The sequence below is a fragment of the Diachasmimorpha longicaudata genome, unplaced genomic scaffold (genome assembly GCF_034640455.1).
Source record: "Diachasmimorpha longicaudata isolate KC_UGA_2023 unplaced genomic scaffold, iyDiaLong2 ctg00000141.1, whole genome shotgun sequence".
Taxonomy (NCBI): domain Eukaryota; kingdom Metazoa; phylum Arthropoda; class Insecta; order Hymenoptera; family Braconidae; genus Diachasmimorpha; species Diachasmimorpha longicaudata.
Genome location: NW_026973950.1, coordinates 50822 through 66954, shown reverse-complemented (window position 1 = coordinate 66954; position 16133 = coordinate 50822). Strand labels below are relative to the sequence as shown.

At 43.5% G+C, this 16133-nt stretch overlaps 1 protein-coding gene across 3 annotated transcripts; it reads right to left on the bottom strand.

The window, feature by feature from the left end:
* Positions 1-14545: 14545 nt before the first annotated feature.
* On the bottom strand, positions 14546-15554 carry LOC135172023 (uncharacterized). Of its 3 annotated transcripts, none has more exons than XR_010300786.1 (3): positions 15049-15554; positions 14744-14937; positions 14546-14669 (listed from the first exon to the last, which is right to left on the bottom strand). XR_010300786.1 is itself a non-coding variant. In XM_064138401.1 (3 exons), the coding sequence occupies exons 1-3, from the start codon at positions 15461-15463 to the stop codon at positions 14831-14833; spliced, it is 477 nt and encodes a 158-aa protein (XP_063994471.1). In that variant the 5' UTR covers positions 15464-15554; the 3' UTR covers positions 14592-14830. The 3 variants fall into 3 exon arrangements, 2 of the variants coding, with proteins under 2 accessions (XP_063994471.1, XP_063994470.1); XM_064138401.1 differs by having other exon boundaries at positions 14592-14937; positions 15049-15343; positions 15389-15554; XM_064138400.1 differs by having other exon boundaries at positions 14592-14937.
* Positions 15555-16133: the final 579 nt, after the last annotated feature.

Below are 16133 nucleotides of genomic sequence, written 5' to 3'. Positions count from 1 at the left end.
TGTGCCCGCCCGTTGCACTACTTGAAATACTTTCGCTCGTTGAATGATGATGTTCTCGTATGTATTCAAATTACTTATTTCATTCGGGACATCCTCGACAGCGAGGTTATTTAATATACAAGTTGCAGGTAGTCGATTTAATCGAAATTTGTTCAGACAATAATCACATATGTATTCACTCGCGTATACATTGTTTTCATCGATAACTCTCAGTAAATAATCCCAGTGATAATTTGCTATTTCTTTACGTAAGTTTTCTATTACTCTAACAGACCGCCTACATAGCAGCTTCTGACATGAAATACATGGGAATTCAGGGACATCCATGGACCGTTTGTTATGGGCTATAAAAGCCCTCTTATAATCTACTTGAATTTGATCTTCATTTAGAGGGTTGGTTCCAACAGTAGAGGATAGAAATGATTGTCCAGTCTGTTTCATATCATCTGACATTTTTCTCAAACTGTCCAAATTAGAAGTTTCGAAAGCGCAATCTATGCGACCAATTTCACCAAAAAGCTGTTGTATGTTATAAAGAAGCCTTATTATATTTCTTATGGCGGGATAATGAGGTGCTAACATCTTTGCTGCAAAAAAATCAGACTTACACGAATACTGGTGTACGTAACAGTGAGCGAAATGGCCTAACTTATCCTCAGAATGGTGGAAAAAACTGCTTTCAAGGAACTTTGGGAAACTACTTAAGGTCTGACCTGCCAAATGTTGCAAAAAAATTTCGTAGTTTTGTAGTATATTTTCATTTTTTATGGGTTGACAATAAGAATCGCAACGCCACATTGCCGCAATTCTCTTGTGCACACTAAGAGGCAAAATATTCGTAGCTTGCCCTTTTGCATTCATAGTGATAATAAGATGTTTTAAATCAGTAAAACAGTACATCATTTCATAGAAGTATGCTTCCGTAGCAGATGTATGTCTAGACTTCCCACATAAGTCAAATAAGCGATCATTTTGTTCATTAGCCTTTGAATCTGTTAAATAGTGATCTGCAGTACGTTTCACACTTGATGACAATCCATTAAGTGTTCTCACAACTTGTTTCCTTTTGTCTAAACACCATTTCACAATTTTTTCTGCTTCGACTCTGCTGTCTGCGGGAATTTTATTATCAGTTGTGCTAATTATGTATGTCAGCTTTTCGATGCATTTTTCAGCAGACTGTTTTAGTTTGACAGTTTCTACTTTTGACTCATTCTGATATTTCACTTTTGTACTCTTCTTTTTAAGAGAGATTTTTCTAGATTTCAGCAGTCGTTTCTTCCGAGGAATAATTTCTTTTTTATGAATGACTTTACGCTTCACATTTATCGACGAAGTTATTTTACTGACGTTATTATCGGTATCCTACAGAATAACTTTATCGTGAATCTTGACACCGATAGGGGGACCAGGTTCAGATTTGATTATTTGCTCGTGGATTTCTGAATTTATCTGTTGGCAACTGCCTTCAGAATGATCATTTGATTCCATTTTCGATGTTTGTGTTTGCTCATCGGTAAAATCACGAAGACATTTCCTTGATGTTTCTTTGGAATTCTTGATATCATATTGGACACTAGATATGAGAGATTCTCCTCTGCGATGACAAGTAATATTGGCTTTTAACTGGAAGATACGTTGCCTATATGCAATACGAGCTTTCCGTTGAATTTCATGCAGAGAAATATCTTTGGAGTTGTTGTAATTAGAAGTACTAAGAAAACGAGTAATTTCTGTTGACTCAAACATAGTAACAAGATGTTCCCGCATCTGGGGAATATCATACTTAATTAGTTGTGGTTTCCCACGGAAGAGTAAGGATACGGCGAAAGCAATCGCAAATACACGGCAATCGGTGCCATTTGTTTGTTGTTGTACAGTTCTAAAATAAACCGTTCTATCAGTTACTTCATAGAATGGATATAAATTTTGCAAAAAAATTTTATGATCTTTATGAAGCAACTGTGTATTTAAAGAATCATAGATATTAATGTGATTGCCGTCATAAAAACTACAAATCCAGTGGCCAGAATCTGCATTACCGCTATTGCTGTATAATATTTGAATATGTTTTTGGCCTACTGGTATTGGCTGAATTAGTTCAGGCCGTTGTAAATATATGGTATCCTGATGACGATAGTCCGAATGATTTGCTAGAATTTGACCGAAAAAAGTTATATGCTGATCCTGCTGTTATGCCCCGAAATTCCATAACGTTAGAGTTTTGTAATCCGGAGAATACGAGGACACGAAAGTGGCACGTATTATTCGGAATGCAAAACATATGAAGAAAGAAAAATTAAAGACCATGAATATATGTGGATAAATCCACGTATATTCAACATATGTAGATAACTGGGGCGCAGCGTCAGCGCTTTACGCGTCGAACTGGCCTCCAGCGCATTACCGTGCGATGTAATACGAATCCACGAGACAATAAATACTCGAGGACTCGTATTCTCTGGGCCAGTAATCCGAATCCTGTTTGTAAAGAGTTACTTCTTTTGTACTTATACTCGCCTGCTACTTTCTGTCTCAGAGCGAGTCTTTAATTGTTGTTAAATTTGGGAAATAACCAATAAAGGTAATTAATCAATTGAAGATATCTGTTCCTATCCTCTATCCGCGTGTGTTAATCCCGAAACTCGACCCCAACCGCTCGGGTCCATTACATTTTTGGTGGCAGCGTATCTTTTGGGGAAGACGGAGGCCTGATCAACCACTGTCTTATCACACAGTGATAGAAGAGGAACCGAATATTGGAGTTTGGACTACCTAGGGGTAGACTGGCCAGCAGCTGCAACAGACCTTCACATCGAAGGAGGGAGAAGATTGCCGTTAAGGTAAATCAGACCAAGATTTTTTGGGAACCTGTCATCAGGAACCATAGTGGTTACCATTGGGGTGAACCAGGAAAACCTACCTTATTACTTTATCGTACCAGAGGCTAGTGGAATCAGGAAACTACCCTGTCAAGAGAGCCTAGTATCGTGCTAAGTAGCTACGCAAGTGGGACTATTTCATTTTTGGCCAAGAAATAAATAATCAATTATGTCAACTACTGGAGCAAATGGTAGTCGACGATCGGAATCGGATTTCGAGTCTTACTCCATTTCAGGGCAAAGGGTAAGAAGACATCTGTTTAATTCTGATGGGAATATTAACGGGAATGTTAATGTGCAACGGAGATATAGCCGATCTTTGCATCAGAGCTTGTTGGCTAGTGGTAATGCACAACAGGTCAGGGTTGACGTCCATCGGGAAGAGGACGATCTACCCGAGGAATTACCCGGGGAGCAGCTGGCTAATAGCAGACGAGGGGTTGGAGGAGGAAACCAGCGATCCCCTCTCCAAAATCCTCCGAATGTACCTGGGAATCCGTTTGAGGATTCGGATGAGATCCAGAAAGACGGGGCAAGGGATGTGACGCCCAGACACGAGTACTCCACACCCAGTAACGTGTTTTACCGTACAGGAACATTAGCGGCGGGGAGTTTCGTTGCTAGGGTCGAACGCCATGGGGCGGACCAACCTCCCGAGGGGGTACAACCACTTCGGCGAACTGACGAGCTACGGGACTCAGTAGCAGAGTTGGGCGAAAGAATGGCCGAAATGGAGATAGAGAGGCAAGCACAACAGGGGGAGATGCAACGCCTCCTGGATTCTGAGCGGCAACGTCGAGAGGAAGCTGAAAAGGAGAAAAATGAAGTTAGAGATCTTTTGGCGGAGGCCTGGGCAGACCCAAACATGCAGAATAACCGAGCACCGGGGAGTGCATACCTTGATCTGAAGGGGGCACTTCAAATGGTACGTAGTTTTGCTGGGCAAGATTCGGATAAACTAGATGGGTTTCTGAAATCAGTGACTTCCGCTAGGGAATTGATATATCCGGAATATCAGGATTCGCTCCTAAAAGGTATTCTGGGAAGTAAACTTGAGGTTACTGCTTTGAAGCAATTGAAGTATCGAACGATCACCTCATTTCAACAGCTGGAGGAAGAATTGCGATCACTTTTCGGAAAAGCGAAAAGTCTCGTCGGACTTCAAGCAGAATTTAGCAGAATACAGCAAAAGGAGAATGAAAGTGTTTCTAAATATGTCGCACGCACGGAGGAAGCCACCCTTGATCTATTGAATGGCTTACTGAGTCTACACGTTGGTTTCACGGAGGTAGAAAAGGTAGCCGCTAAAACCATTCTAATGTCTCTGGCTAAACTTATGTTCGAACAGGGATTGCGAGGGCAGTTGCAGATTTTGGTGCGAGCCCATAATTTCAAGACACTCCACGAGTCCTGTGCAGGAGCCGTAGAATTGGAGAAAACCATCTCTGGCCCTCAGAAAGGGAGGCATTTTGAGATGCCTCAAAGGAACTCTAGTGGCGGGAATAGAGTTTCTACGGCCCGGCAGTCCACTGGGAATTGCTTCAACTGCGGACAATCAGGTCATATTGGAAAAGATTGTCGCAATCCGCAGGCAGGTCAACGCAAATCGTTGCCGGTTGCGTCAGAGCGACGCAGCATCAACGCATTCGGCGCTGTGTGTAAACATTGCCGGTATGCAGGTCATGAGGCCGCTGATTGCCATGAGTTAAAGAAGAAATTGGGCATATCTGACTCGCAGAGAATTCCTGCGGAGCTCGTGAAGTCTCATTTTGCAGGTAAGCAAAATCGTAATTCGGGTACCGACAGCAATAAACTAGATCCAAAAAGGAGGGTTGGTAAGTCTGATGCGGAGAAAATTATGCCTGTCGGAGCCTATCAAGTTATGATGGTAAAACCTACATGGCAAGGGGGGAGTTTTCAAGGAAACAAAACAACGATGATAAAACCAGCACTGCAGGGGGAAATAAAATCACAGATTTTACTCACTGTGCTGGAGCTGGAGGTGCCAACCATGTTCTTGGCAGATTCCGGAACGAAGATTTCCTTAGTGAGGGTGGACAAGCTGACGGAAGGGGTTGAAATTTCCCCGAGAAGCCGAATCTTGAGGGGGATTTCAAATCATGACGTCGCCACCCTGGGTGAGGTTATTCTTCGGTTGGAAATTGGTGATAGATGTCTGGGACATACGTTTCAAGTCGTTCCTGCGAATTTTCCTTGCCTTGGGGGAATTTTAGGCGAAGATTGTCTGTCTTCACCTACGTTGAAGGTGGAAACAGTCCATGGGAAGGCGTTGGTGATCAATGGACATCCGTTCGAGCTGTTCCAGGATCAAACACCCACGAAAATCGGGGCTAGAAGTGAGGTACTACTAGCAATACCCACACGAAGCAGCGGAACTGGTATCGTCCAGAAAGACCAACTGGCGAAGGGCGTTTTCATGGGGGAGTGTCTCACGAAGGCAGTAAAGGGTCAAGTGCTCGTTTGTGTGGTGAATACGAACGACAACGATGTGTTCATCAATCCACCGACGGTTAAACTGGAATCGCTGCCGTCGGAGGATATAATAATGATGCTGCGGGATGCCGAGGGGGGCGAGGTGAAAGACCGCATCAAATTATTGCAAGAGAATCTGAGGATTGAGCACCTAAATCAGGAGGAGAAATATTCCCTTCTGGAAATCTTGGAGGAATATAACTCCATCGTACAGCTACCAGGAGATCCTCCTGGAGCTACAGATCATCTGAAGCATGAGATCCCATTGAAACCGGGGACAGCGCCTATTAATGTCAGGTCTCATCGGTTACCAGAATCACAGATGGAGGAGGTGGATCACCAGGTCAAGGAGATGTTGCAGAATGGAATCGGACGTCCAAGCAAAAGCCAGTGGAATGCGCCTTTGCTTCTGGTTCCTAAAAAAATGGATGCGTCAGGGAAGGTTAAATTCCGCATTGTGGTAGATTTCCGACGCTTGAATGAAGTCACGGTTGGTGATTCATTTCCATTGCCCAATATATCCGATATACTGGATCGATTGGGAAATGCCAAATATTTCTCAACTCTGGATTTGGCCTCGGGATTTCATCAGATTCCTGTAAGGGAGGAGGATAGGTGTAAAACTGCCTTTTCCACACCGTACGGGTACTACGAGTTCTGTAGATTGCCTTTCGGGGTTAAGGGCGGGCCTGCAACTGTCCAAAGGCTGAAGAATTCTGTCCTGGCTGGAGTACAGGGAATTCGGTGTTTCGTCTATCTGGATGACATCGTGATTTTTGGACCGGATCTACAGGAGCATAATAAAAGGCTGAGGGAGGTACTGCAGTGCTTGAAGGAAGCGAACCTGAGACTTCAACCTGATAAGTGCAATTTCTTGAGGAAGGAGGTTGTGTATCTAGGACACATCATTACCAAGAATGGAATCAAAGCGGATCCTAGTAAAATAGAGGCAGTAGTGAAATTTCCGGTACCACAGTACGAGAAGGAAATTATGTCCTTCCTAGGATTAGCGGGGTATGTTCGAAAGTTCATCAGAGACTTCTCGAAAATTGCTAAACCCTTGTCTGAATTGTTGAAAAAGGACATGACTTGGACTTGGGGGGAGAGAGAGCAGAGCGCCTTTGACACCCTAAAAAGGGCTCTGACAACAGCTCCGGTGTTGCAGTATGCCGATTTCGGGAATCCGTTTCTGCTCACCACCGATGCGTCAAACAAGGGCATAGGTGCTGTGTTATCGCAAGGGGAAATTGGCCAGGATTTACCAATCGCCTATGCCAGCAGGACCTTAAATAAGGCAGAGCAGAACTACAGTACCATAGAGAAGGAACTCTTGGCTATTGTATGGGGAGCTCGTCACTTCCGTCCTTATCTATATGGGCGTAAGTTCACCATAGTGACCGACCATAGGCCCTTGAAGTGGATATTTAACGTAAAGGACCCGAGGTCAAGACTCGTACATTGGCGGATTAAATTAGAGGAGTATGAATACGAGGTGGTACACAAGCCTGGTAAATTAAATACCAACGCTGGCGCGTTAAGTCGGATAAACGTGGTAACCCGAGCGCAGATAAGAGCGAACACAGGTGCGACGGACTCGGACGCTGACGGCGGGGTCATTACACCTGCTGACGACGACATTCCGGAAATACTACGAGAGTATCATAATACGCCGATTGCTGGTCATCCGGGTGTAAAACGTATGTACGCTAAATTAAAGCAGAAATATTACTGGAGGGGGATTAAGTCGGATGTTCAAAACCATGTGGGGAATTGTGAGGAATGCCAACTCAGCAAGTTGGGAAAAGCCACAAAGGTCCCCATGATTATCGGGGAGAGCCCTGAAACAGCATTCGAACAATGTGCAATGGACATAGTTGGTCCATTACCTATTACGGATGCTGGGAATAAGTATATCTTGACGTTTCAGGATGGACTAACTAAATTCAGCAAGGCCATACCCATCCCGGACCAAGAGGCCAATACGATCGGGCGTGCGTTCGCCGAAAAAATCATCTGTGAATATGGTACACCACAGAGATTGCTCACGGATCAAGGACCAAATTTTGTAGGGGAGATATTTAGGAATGTTTGTAAGCTTCTAAGAATTAAGAAGATCCAAACCACGGCGTATCATCCGCAGACTGATGGTATCGTCGAGAGGTCACACCGCACTCTGGCAGAATACCTGAGGAGCTTCATCCTGGAGGATCAAACGGATTGGGATACGTGGCTGCCATACGCAATGTTTGCGTATAACACCACTCCCCACACGGCTACGAAAATGACGCCATTTGAGCTGATTTTTGGGGGACGCGCCGAGTTACCGACGGCCGTCAAACAGCCACCCCGTTTGACGTATTGCTATGATGATTTTGCCCAGGAGCTTCGTGAACGATTGCGCGCGGCGCACCAGGAGGCAAGGGAGGCCCTCGATGAAGGGAAAATCAGGAGCAAAGTCCAATACGACAAGGACGCCGTACCTATAGATTTAAAAATCGGAGATAAGGTACTACTGAAAAATGATGTCCTACGATGTGGAAGGTCAAAGAAGTTAACTCAGCTCTGGATAGGCCCATACGAGATTATCGAAAGGAATGGTGAGGTTAACTACACCATCAGGTCGGGAACCAAACAAAAGACGCAGAGAGTCCACGTAAATCGGCTTCGACCCTTTATAGAAGCATGACTGTATAGACCCCTGCCTCGGATTAATCTACCCCGTGAATTTCTGGAATTTTCTTGCCCGGGTGATAAGGAGATTTTCAGGAAAGGACTAGAACTGCAGATACATATAGTTTGTTTAATTAAACCATTTATTGTTAAAAGCGGTTACAGATACTTTGGAGGGACGCTCTATCACAGTATCATTAATATAATAGTAGCCTGGATAATCCCACAGATAGGAGGCACAGATGTCGCACGTCCTTTCGCTATCGTCCAGGAACTGGTGCATGTGGCACGGTTGTGGAGCTGGAGTTTCGCCGAAGAGTCTTCGGAGGTTGAAAACGTCCTCTACGCCAGCCTCGATGTCGGAGCGTACGGGGAAATCCCAAAGGGCATTGAGATCTTTCTTACTACGAACCCTCCAGTCCCTCATCTTCACCTTGAATTCCAAATTCAAGTACCCGGGATGGTACGGGTATCGATGGCGCTAAAACATTCCAAAAATAGCAAGGAATTAGGGAAAATAGAGACTTCGAATGGCAGTAAGAAACAGGGTAGTAAGAAAGTGAAGGAGGTATTCGTACTCACCAGATATTCGAATACGAAGTCGTCCATGGAGTGCCGCAGGTATGGATGGTTCCTCGAGGAACGATTTGAGCACAGCCGACCCCGAGTACAGGATGGTGAAGATCTTATCCGGTCCACATGGATGGAGAGATGCTGGAAACAGTCGGAGACAGTGTGTCCAAATCGACCGCACTTAAAACACTTTCCGGCGTTCATGTTGTTGGTTCTTGGAATGTTAACTTCTTCACTGTTAACTTTTTGGAAGACTGTGGCCCAAACGGGGCGGCAGTCACTTTTATATTCAAGGGTGCTTCGTCATCAAGCATGGCGGCCATCGGGTTGGCGACATCGTCCACGTCAGGTAAAATTGAAAAGTTCAACGCACTTCCTGATTGACAAATCAAGCAACGCGCTAATTTTTATTGTCATGTGGCTAATGCTGGGGAGCATCGCGGAAGTTCGGGGGGAGGGACATGTGATTGAGAGATTCGTCCACACCCCGAGAATTTATTTTGAGCCAATTGGGAGATTGCATTTGAGCAACTACGTTTGGACGGTTGCTGCAAGCACGGATGGTGCATCATGGCTGGCGAGAGCTGATCAACTGCAGGAACATCTGAATAATACGAAGCAACTGTGCTTCAGGGCTGGACCATGGGGTTCCAACTTCCATCACCTCGTGGATCAATGGATTGTCGATTTCGAGGAAACGAGAAGCGTCATCACGGCGTTGTTTGGGTTAAATGAGAGGAGGAAGGGCCGTCGAGGTCTTATAAATGGTCTGGGCACGGTAGCCAAGTCACTTTTCGGGACTATGGATGCTGAAGATGAACGGGAAATACGCGAGAGGATTTCACTTCTGGAGGCTGGAGTTCAAGGGACACTGGATAGTTCTGGGAAGCAGTTGCAGATTGTTAACTCTACGATTCTTCATCTAGCTCAAACGGAACAGATGATTCAGAAGAACGAAAACATCTTGTTGAGGTCTATCAAACAGATAAGGGATGAGGATACGCAGGTGGCACACCGGCAACTCGTAGATGAGCATTTTTTGGTGGTCGAGGTCTGCTGACTGACTCCAAGGGGCTAATATTCGACACAGGAGTGTTCACGGAGGAGGGATTGGTCGACCTTCTCAGGAAAGCCAAATTACCGAAGGGTTTAAGTTTCCCCTTTGAGTTGGAGGTAGCAGGGCTACATGAACTGCAAGAGGTATCAACTGTTAGTGTATCCGCAGTTGGCATGAAAATCATCACGGTAATAGGAATACCCCTGGTGGATTTCCAAGCATTCGACGTTATGCTGATGCATAGCATTCCTGTGCGGACAACGAACGGGTATCACTCGTACTTGGAGGCATCAAATGCGCTTCTGGTCGTACATGGCGCAACACATCAGTACGTGCCAATGACCGAGGGGCAATTGAATTGCTGCAAGAGAGTTCGGGGACAATACTTATGCACCGACTCTTTGCCGATTCAAAAAATGAGAGACACTAGCCCTTGTGAGGTGCGAATGTACCTGAGCCCAGATAAGATACCGGAAATGTGTAGCACGAGACATCTGCGGCTACAAGGTCTCACACTTATCAAAATGCGGAAGACTAACGCATGGTTCTATGTGGCACCGGAACCTGAAGCAATTGCCATAGCTTGCGGAGAGGGGAAAATTCGAGACACCCTTCAAGGTTCAGGAATAATGCGGATGGAAGATTTCGGTGAGGTTATCGCTCCTGATGTCACTATCCGTGGCCGAAAGTCAAAGGAAACAACCTGGGAGAATCATATTCAGCCTAGACTGAACTTGACACTAAGTAATGACACCATTACGCAACTACAGCAGCAGGACCACAACGTGAGCGACATTCGACTCACAAACGTCATAGGGAACCTGAAGGAATTGGGAGACCTTCATGTGCAGCTAGAGACCGAAAAGGAAGATCTAGGGAAGCTTCAAAAGAAATTCGACTATCAGGAAGTTCTACTCCACCCATCATCAATATTTTCAGTGGTCATGGTGGTTCTTGCCCTTGTACTAGGAGTATCCCTGTACTGCTGGTGTAGGAAACCCTAGCCTACGTCTGTTAGGGAAGCAGCGGACGTGCAAGGATCATAGTTCCCATAAGGAAGTTGGAAGTTATAGTTAATACTTACTGCAATTATTGTAAAAAGAATAATATTTTATGTAATTATTGGCGAGATAGGGTTAGAGGAGGAAATTATCATCAGTAATAATTTCCTTCCCCGGCGGGGCGGGATGTTATGCCCCGAAATTCCATAACGTAAGAGTTTTGTAATCCGGAGAATACGAGGAAAGAAAAATTAAAGACCATGAATATATGTGGATAAATCCACGTATATTCAACATATGTAGATAACTGGGGCGCAGCGTCAGCGCTTTACGCGTCGAACTGGCCTCCAGCGCATCACCGTGCGATGTAATACGAATCCACGAGACAATCAATACTCGAGGACTCGTATTCTCTGGGCCAGTTATCCGAATACCGTTTGTAAAGAGTTACTTCTTTTGTACTTATACTCGCCTGATACTTTCTGTCTCAGAGCGAGTCTTTAATTGTTAATAAATTTGGGAAATAACCAATAAAGGTAATTAATCAATTGAAGATATCTGTTCCTATCCTCTATCCGCGTGTGTTAATCCTGAAACTCGAACCCAACCGCTCGGGTCCATTACACTGCAACTGTTGATTTTTCCGGATTATGTTCTATGATTTATCCGATAACGATTCATAATCAATTCGTGAATTCTTTCTCCGTTTTGTTCGATTTCCAGTGTATCTGTCTGACGATAATATATCAATGTTACGTTTCATTGTACTATGAGCAGGTCTCTCATCATTTATTATATGACATGTCTTATTGCTCTCCGTTTTCTTACATTTAGTTATTTTAACATTCTCCATAGGTCGATGATCATTTGGTGTTCTGATCACCTTTGCTTTGTATTGAAACGGACGTCCAATATCTTCACTCCGTGAATCAAGTGACAGTGGATCAAAATCTAATTTAAACTTCTTACACGACAACGGTCTTCCATTAATAACAGGAAACCGAGATATTCTGCTCTGCTGAAATATCTGTAACAAATGTTGACGCATTTCTGCTGTATTATACGTAATTTGTTCCGGATCATCCCCAAAGGCTATCGAAACTGCAAACGCTATTGCAAAGACTCCACAATCGAACGCGTTCGTTTGATTTTGAAAGAAAAGGATACAATATTTACAAACATTTTTTTGGTGGTCATTGAGAAATCTGAAATTGGAGGAGTCATAAACATAAATAACTTTGGAATGGTACCAAGTACAAATCCAGTGACCCCCGAGCATGTTCCAAGCATTTTTGCTGCTGAATTCCCCGCTAAAACTGTGGATTAAATGGATGTGACTTCGATTTGAATCAATAGGATTCATGGGATAAGGCATCTGAAAGTTCCAAGATTCCCTGAATTCATAACCAAATTGATTGTGCAATAAAGATGCAAAATAATCAATTTCGTCATCAGAAAGCCACCCTTCAGTGCCTTCTGCTAAGACGATTTCTGGATTAAAGGAAGGCATCATAACAATATAGCAGAAATTGAAGTTTTATGTCAATTTTATTAAATTATTTTTAGATTGCTACAAACGTAGAAGCTCCACGTATGACTAGAATATAGATGGACTGCTCTATGAAAAAGAACGAGTCTGTTTAACAAATTCTAATGTAATGCAACAATAAAATTATTGCACACAGCTCAAAATAGCTGATTAATAATGTAGCATAGCACTATATACAGCTCGAGAAAGCTGATGATTATTAATGAATTTTACTGATAGTTACTAATTAATGAAGCAATTGCATATACTTCAAAGTAACTGATTAGTGCAAATGCAGTGATAGTACTACATAAAGCTACAAACAGCTGAATTTATAAATAAAAGTAATTGAATAATTCCACACAGCTTAAAGAGCTGATACTATTAATGCAATAATAAATATGCACACAGCTTATTGCAAGCTGGATGAATAAAATAAGTTATTTAACCTAAAAATTAAAACAATTCTAACCTAATAAAACCACCGGACAAAATTTCACGTATTGAATTAAAATGATCTGATTAATAAACACCATCAAACGTATCGGAAAGTTAACAAATTAAACGAAATATATCAAATGAAAAAGAAAGAAACACGAAAGCTCTCAACCGCGACTAAATTATTCAAATGTTTTTTGGGGTTAAGACAAAACGAGAGGAAAATCACTGCATGTACACACTCACACAACACACACACTAAGTGTGATACACTTTACACAATAACAGACACTCTTGTAATCTAATTAAACTAAAATATTTGACACTGCAACAAGATTAACCGCTTATTTTGTTTATTGATTGGCAATGGAAAATCATTTGCCTGATACGACATTGCCATCAATAATGGATGAAGTACATGCTGCCACCTATTGGTCCGTTTAATCGAAATGTAAGACAGATGGCGCCAGTTTCGAGGTGGCGAAATTGGCGGGATTTTCAAATATTTTTCGGATACATTGATTATTGTTGTACATTTTGTAATTAGTTTTATTCTTTTCGTGCGAATGTGAGTTAAGGAATCAAGAAATTACGAACCATTGTTTAGGGTAGTATATCTTATTCATTTGTTGTGTGTGTGTCTCTGTGTGTTGTCTGTAGAATTATTTCAATTTTTTATAAATGTCTATAATTTTTTACAGCAGTAGTTTTAGTCATTTTTTTCAACGATATTTTATTATAATAATATTTTCTATTTTTATGTTCATTTTTAGGTAGTTTAGTGTGTGTTTGTATTTGTGTGTTGTGACCTTTTGTCTAATTATTAATTATCAATTATTAATTAGAGGACGGGTCAAATAGTAAATAAAAAGGGGTGGCTCTACATTTAAGAAAAAAGGGGGAGAATTGAGGGAACCAATAACAGTAATATAAACAATAATAATAATGATCTTATTGATCTAAAGAAAGAACAATGTGAATTACCACCGTTGGAGGGGTTCCGAGAAACGTAACTGGGGGAAATGATGCCGCTGGGAAATGAGGGGAAAGAAAAGATACTCACTCGGCCGATGATGTTGTCCTGATTTTCCCCGGTTTTCCTCTCTGGGTTTTTTTTGGGGTGTGTCCACCCTTTTCCTGGGGTCTGTGGGATTGAGCCGGGTCCAGAAGAGCCTCTCTTTGAACTCGGGCGATCCTGGGTCACTTCACTATCTTTCCGCGATTGATTTGATTAATTATTGAAAAACAATGTACTGCTCTTAGCGACAGCTGAACGACGAGTGGCGATCGATTAGCCACTTGAAGATCTCCTCGAAGTGTTCGGGGGTCCTCGGCCTATATTCGTCCATTTCCGGGGTGTAATATTCGCCTTCCCCTGATCCACCGATCGATGCTTGTGGGCATCTTCGTTGGCCGAGGGGCGGCGGGGGGAAGCACTAGGCAACGTGCGTGTGCGCCCATTGTCCTGAGTCGCGTGTCGAACAGGGGACTGCGGCGGGGGGGGGGGGGCTACGTCATCCACTTCCTCCTTGTGCGTGAGCGCGGCGAGTAGCGGACCGCGGGAAGGAGTGGGAAGACCTACGTCATCCTATCCTCCAGTGGTGATTCTCTCCGATGGTTCTCGCGCTGTCCGAGCGCGGCGAGTAGGGGATCGGGGGAGGGGGAAGGACTTATGGGAAGAGGTTCTCCAACGGTGTGCAAACGAATGAGTAAATACTAATAGAATAGGGGGCGTGCGGTGGGGGGGGGGGTGTTAACATAACCTTAAAGGTTATGTTGCCTCGTCACAGTATGTAAAAGTACGTTTTTTTCCATGTTTTTACAACATTTTTTTACATTAGTATTTTAACATTCATTTTTTGTTTTTTTTTTGTTATTTTTAACATTATTATAAGTTTTTAACATTTTTTTATATAATAACTAACTAAATTTAAAGTATTTAAGTTTCAAGTATGCAAAAGAATCCATTCGCTCAGCCATTTAATTTACAATACTGGTGAGGCGCTTTAATATATAGATATGAAAACCTGAAAGAGAGAAATAAAGTTAAAAATATTGATTATTAATTCAATTTCAAGGAAATGGGGCAATTGAGACTTACTTGGATTTAGGAAAATATGAAAAATATGCTATGATATCAGAGAGGGTAGGAACTAATAAAAGCAAGACTCAGTATTTTATCCACAATTCAAATAAAACACTGAGCCTTTGCCAAACATGCCTTGACCTGCTCCAGGAGGAGGTGGAGGACCTCGACGATCATTCCTGGATTGAAAATATTGTGATTTCCAATAGCTGAAGGAGAAAGGGTATTACAATTAACAAGCAGGCAACAGATATTACATAAATGATGTAGCCGGGAAAGATGAATGTGTGTGCCTGTGTGTGTGTGTAAACACCACTTACGCCGCATCCCGCTTCTCCTTTTTTTTCCTTCTCGATTCTTCCTCTCTGGTCCCCTGCTTCCTCGCCCTGCCGCTTGTCCTCTTCCTCGACCTGCTCCTTGTTCTCTTCCTCGTCCTGCCCATTGCTCTCTTCCTCGTCCGATCTCTTGTTGTCCTGCTCCTCGTCCTTCCTCTTTATCGGCTTCTTCAGCCTGCCTTTGCAGAACATCCATTTGTTGCTGTAAATTCTCCATCAGCTGATGGATATGCTCCGTACGACGGTAGCCGTGGGGAATTTGCAGCAGACTGCTGCGGACCTGTGCTGGTGGCATCTGGGCTGATGGCACTTGTGCTGGTGGCACTTGTGCTGGTGGCATCTGGGCTGGAGGCACTTGGACTGGTGCCACTTGGACTGGTGCCACTTCGGCTGGTGCCATTTGTGCTGGAGATAGTGAGCCACAGAGCAAGGCATTCTCACGGCTTTCCCTTTCGCTCTGAAAAAAAAAAAATTAGTACGAAATCCGCCATTTTCAATTTTGTTTATGCATTTTCATGCAAACAAGTATGCAAATGAGTGAAAAAAAAACAAAATAAACCAAAATAAGCAACAAAATCACTGAAACATGGAAGAGAAAATCATCATTCAGAAATAATTGTTCAAAATCCCGCGGTCAAACGTCAGGATGACCAACCGGATCACCTCGGCCAATCACCATTGACCATCGTAACGAGAGGTCACGATCGATCTCGGGATCGTTACGATGGTCAGTACGCCATTGGTCTTTCGAGCCAGATTCGGGAGTGAAGTGTGTGAAGTGTGCATCGGAAAATTCAACGTGGGAAAAGGGACGCCGGCCACGCGTTAATCTACGGGGCCCACATCATAGACCCCACGGACTCATCGAGGACATCGGCCAAATTCCTCAAGGGATTACGCACGGGACAACAGCAACGGGCTTTGTTTACGTCGGATTCCCCGAGAGGTACCAAGGTCGACCACCCCGGGCGCTCAACTCAATATCGAGCGCGTTATCGATCGACGAGGCGGTCGGTAACACATCGGCGGCATATCATCCACAGTCGGTAAATACTTACCAACGCCGATCG